The sequence below is a fragment of the Helobdella robusta genome (assembly GCF_000326865.2).
Source record: "Helobdella robusta unplaced genomic scaffold HELROscaffold_323, whole genome shotgun sequence".
Taxonomy (NCBI): domain Eukaryota; kingdom Metazoa; phylum Annelida; class Clitellata; order Rhynchobdellida; family Glossiphoniidae; genus Helobdella; species Helobdella robusta.
This window is the reverse complement of record NW_008704598.1, coordinates 4,646-9,941: the sequence shown is the minus strand read 5'-3', so window position 1 is coordinate 9,941 and position 5,296 is coordinate 4,646. Positions and strand designations below refer to the sequence as shown.

Here is a 5,296-nt window from a genome sequence, read left to right as displayed (position 1 = left end):
ACTTGAAACTTTTGAATTTATTTGTTATAGATAAATAATAGGCATTTACGAACTTAAATTTAAAAACTTTTAATACAAACATAAAGAATAGGCATTTTTTAATTCGTTAATACGAACTTATATTTAAAAAAACTTTGAATACACACACACACACACACACACACACACACACATACATACACGCACACACACACATACATACACGCACACACACATACACATTCAATTATTCAAACTCGACAACATGTGCAAACACAAACCTAAATAAACGCATTTGAAGCCGGCTGATTGATTTAAATGGAGCATGCAAATGAATTTTTACCTCCCAACACTCCAAGAAATTATAATTGCAGTTAGAGTTTGAGGAGAGCGTTGAAAAACCATATTTTTATATTTAAAGTACTTCCACAATTTTTGTCAATTGAGGGCAAAATTTCTCATCTGTAATTATTCAATATTAGCATATCAGCTAAGTTAGTTTGTTAATTTTTTGTTAAATTGAACCTAGCAATCTCATTTTTAATAATTATATACAATAACATATATAGAATATAACATGTAAAATATTGAATATATTCTATATATATATATATATATATATATATATATATATATATATATATATATATATACAAACGCCTCGTCGTACAATTAAATTTTCGTGCCAAAATGCGGCTTATAATAATTTTGCCTTTTAGTTGCAACCAACAACATCTGTTCGTCACCATGGCGATTATGTAAACAAACGAAAAATGTTTTCTTCGTGTTGTTAAATCATTTTAATATTATTATTTATCATATTTTTCATTATATTATTCATAATTTTTATTATTTATGCGGTTCCACAAAGCCACTTTCGTGTTTGTTCCATTTTATTTCCCTAAAAATGGCGGATGACGATGAGTTTGAAGAGTTGTTAAATAAAATCGAACAGAAACTTGATCATAAAAATAAAAGTTTCGATTCTGATTCGTCTGCTAAGAAGAATCAGAATGAAAGAAGAGACGAGAAGAAGTTCCGAAATAGTTTGAGGTGATATTATAATACAAATAAATGATAACATTGTATCAATTATGTTTTACATATTGGAGGTATCAACAACAGATACGGATACAGATAAAAATACACTATCTGATTCAATACACACACACAGTGATTGTGTTTAACTTAATTAAATACAATGAATGGAGGATCAATCCATGACACAACAGTGCAAGTGTCAGAACAATCTAGTCACGACACAATTTTTACATCTATGTTGCAATTAAAAATTATGTTACGCATTTTATCATGTATTTTTCTATCTATGGTAAACATTACCTACTCAAAAATTGTATCGATTATTGTCGGCATCGGTATCGAATTGCTGATACTCATTTTTGAAAATATTGCCAGCAATACCAATAAAGAACATTTTCTGTTCTTCGATGCAGTAATGGCTGAAAGTGATTGATCCAGTGACGCCGGTTTCAAGTGCAAAAAGATTCCAGTCTAACAACCATACAGAGATGTTCATGTCCCTCCAAAAACAATTGATCATCTTTTTTTTAAAACGATTTAAATTGTTGATAAGGGCGACTTGTTTCAGGCTTCTACTAGCTTTTTTGGCAAACATTTTTTTGCTTATTCAAACGCCATTCTTGTGTGATGCTTTCTTTTACGGTTTAGCTAAACGCGTAAATGGCAAAACTGAATTTCATTTAATTTCATCAGCAGCTACGACTTTGAAGACATTTTGAACGACGGACCAGCCACTGATGACCATGACCACGCCAGGAGGCACAGCACCGCCGAGAAGACCCTCCACCATTCCTACAACTACAACAGGCACCACCACGGCTCTCTAAAAATCAGGTCAGTTCAATGTCATGGGTTAGGGGTTAAAGGTCAAATTTGAGTGTCAACACTTTCGCCATCACCGTGGGTGTTTTTTCAAGCGATTGTAAAAATAACTTTTTTAATTATGATTCAAATTTGAAACTATTATATAAAATAATGATTGAATGATAAATGAATGAATGAAGAAATGAGTGAATGAATGAGTAAATGAACGAACGAACGAACAAATAAATGAATGTATGAACAAACGAATGGATGAATGAGAATGAATGAATGAACGAATGAATGTAGTTGCGTAGAAGCTCATGTTGGAGGCAGCAATTTCAGCAAAGGTTCCTCTTCATTCCTATTGCCAAAGTATTTGTTTGTTTTTCTGTTGCTTTGCTTATTAATTATTTTAATAATGCAATTTATTTTCATTCAGACAACCATCTACCAAACTATCAACCAATCACAGACCACCTACTAAATACCAAACTATCAACCAATCACAGACCACCTACTAAATACTAAACCATCAACCAATCGCAACAAACTCCCACAGACCGTGCGACAACCTCAGATGTACAACTTGTGACTTCAATGTTTCTTCATTTGACGACATGGCCTGGCTCGAGGAGGTCGGTTATTTATTTCTAAGGAACAACATGCCAGACTTCAATAGGATCAAGAATAAGCTTAAAAAATCGCTAGGTGTCTATTTAGTTTATCGATTTTCAAAAATTTATCAGAATTTGAATTATATGCTTGTTGCAATGATTTATTCATTATCTGTTAATCTATCAATCAATTCATCTATCAATCCATCCATCTATCCACCAATCAATTTATTCATCTATTCATTATACCATCCATCCATCCATCTATCCATCCATCCAACCAGGCAGTAGAGCGTATGCCTGCCAGTGCACCAATTTGAACGTTGGTGACAGAATTCTCCCCCTTAAAATAGCGTCACCCTCCGTCAAATGGGTCTGCGGAAAACACTCACACTAATATTTTCTTTCTCCGGATTTTTCACCCCGAATTTAACATGAATTAACACATATTACCTTATATTAAACATAAATTATCATACATTAAACATAAATTAACATCTAATAAACATAATTTAACAAGTAATAAACATAAATTACCATATATTAAATATAAATTACTATATGTTAAGCATAAATTAACATATAATAAACATAATTTGACATAAATTAAAAATAACTTAACATATATTAAACATATCTTAACATATATTAAACATGAATTATCATATATAAAACATAAATTACCATATATTATACGTAAATTACCATATATTATATTTAAATTTACATATATCAAACATAATTGAACATATATTAAACGTGAATTAACATATTAAACATATGCATTAACATATTAACATTCATGCTACATATTAACCTCATAAACATTTTATAAACATAAACTTCATAAGCCTGTTATTGATCACATACATTTCAATCATAAATTAACATAAATTAACATATCTTAAAAGTAAACTTGGATCAAACATACATCTGTGGCAAATTTTTTATAAATTTACTTTTAACATCTTAGCTAGATGGCAATTATGTTTTAAATTTTAATACTTAATCCTATTATATTACGTGTGTATAACTATTGAGATAACATTATGCCCATTGCTTATATCAAAGTAATGATAAAAATGCCTTTTTCAATTGTAAATGTGTTTCAATTATATTTTCTTTCAATTAGGCATAAATTATTAAAAATAGCTTAAACGTGTGTTGTATTTTTATCTGCTTATTTGTTGTTGGCATCTATCCAAGAGAGAAGATTTAGGGGAATGGTCTAGGGGCATGTAGGGCTTTGCCACTTGAAGCATAAATAACGTAACTAATTTATTTGTTTAAATTGTGTGGACAATTTTTTTTTCTTTACAATTTCCATTTTTAACTTCATCACTCTTTGACGGATGTACAGTAACATCTGAGATTTAGTTGTAAACACGTCACAGTCACGGGTAGTATTAAGGATGATTACTTACATTTTTTATGGTAGAAGTTACTGCTTTACCAAAGTAATAATTACTGTTTTATTAGTAATTATTGCTGTTCCATTGAGATAGTACAAATTTTTGGTCTAGAGTTTAAGCATTATACATTCGTGTGATAATTTGTAGATAATCAGTTTGCGAATAACTATATTTTAGATTTATATTTCAATGTTCTTGTTTTAAAAACTAGTGAATGTCTTATAAATATAGACATTTTTAAAAAAATATTTGATGTTATTGATTTTTAATAAAATGAATAACATGAACCCGATTTTTTGAATATTTATTACATATAAAAATATAAATATGTACTTAATTAATAATTGATTGATTAATTAATTAGATAATTAATAATTTTGAAGTATGTACAAAGAAACAAATTAAAAAACAACTTTAAACTCTATATATCTCAACAATATATATTATCATTAACGACAAATACAGATAGAACAACGAAATTAATTCTTGTAGATAGACCCCTATGTATGCAACAACATACTTCTGCACCCATCACTTAAGTTAATATTTAAATTATTATCATTGTTATAATTAATATTGCAATTATAATTATTATTAATTATGCACCGATGATACTGAACTATAAATTTATATACAGACAGGGTAAGTTGAAATCTGGATTTGTTAGCTGGTGCATCTTCGCGGCGTGGTTGTTTTCTTTAGAGCATTGTTAACATAACGATGAATCATCGCCCTAGCAAGTTATTCTTTGATTGAAGAAGGCATGCTTATAATCATAACACAACAACAGCGGTGAAGATTTGTTGTACTTTCAATGTGGATATGTAATTATTTTTAGTCTGTTTGTGTACGTGTAGGTTCAAATATCGGGCAGATGTTGTAGTTTTATTCAGCATGTAATTAACAAAGGCACTGTATGAAAGGCTTAAAAGGCCACCTGATCACATAAGATAGTCATTTAAAAATGTTTTCTAGTTAAGCAGCATTTCTTGGCAACAAATAAAATAAAGAAATAATTCACATTTTATTGAACAAAAAAATTGTAGAAAATTTTCAATTGAAGCACTGTGTCAAAATTTACACCAAGATTAGCAATACAAATTAATAACATCTTTAATTTTCAATTGAAGCACTGTGTCAAAATTTACACCAAGATTAGCAATACAAATTAATAACATCTTTAACATTCATATTAAAATAAGGTTGTCGGATTTTTTGCTTTTTTGCGTCAAATATCTTTTCAGGAGAAAAATATCCGATTCTGTTTTTCATCCACTTTCTTTGAAATGTTCACCTGGTATATTCATTAAGTAGGTCTTGAAGTTGATTGTTCGTCATTCCGTTGTCGGCATAATAGGCTTGCTGGCCCGTTGGTCCGTTCAGCTCATGCCAACCCTGTAGAGCAGGCGTCTGAGGTCCTAGGTGGCTGTCTCTATTAACGGTTAC

The 5,296-nt window shown here is 29.9% G+C and overlaps 1 protein-coding gene across 1 annotated transcript; it reads left to right on the top strand.

Moving 5' to 3' along the window:
• Nucleotides 1–886: 886 nt before the first annotated feature.
• Nucleotides 887–2,835, top strand: HELRODRAFT_184339 (hypothetical protein; the record flags this gene model as incomplete). Its single annotated transcript, XM_009022666.1, has 4 exons — nt 887–1,032; nt 1,714–1,854; nt 2,384–2,532; nt 2,723–2,835. The coding sequence occupies 4 exons, from the start codon at nt 887–889 to the stop codon at nt 2,833–2,835; spliced, it is 549 nt and encodes a 182-aa protein (XP_009020914.1).
• Nucleotides 2,836–5,296: the final 2,461 nt, after the last annotated feature.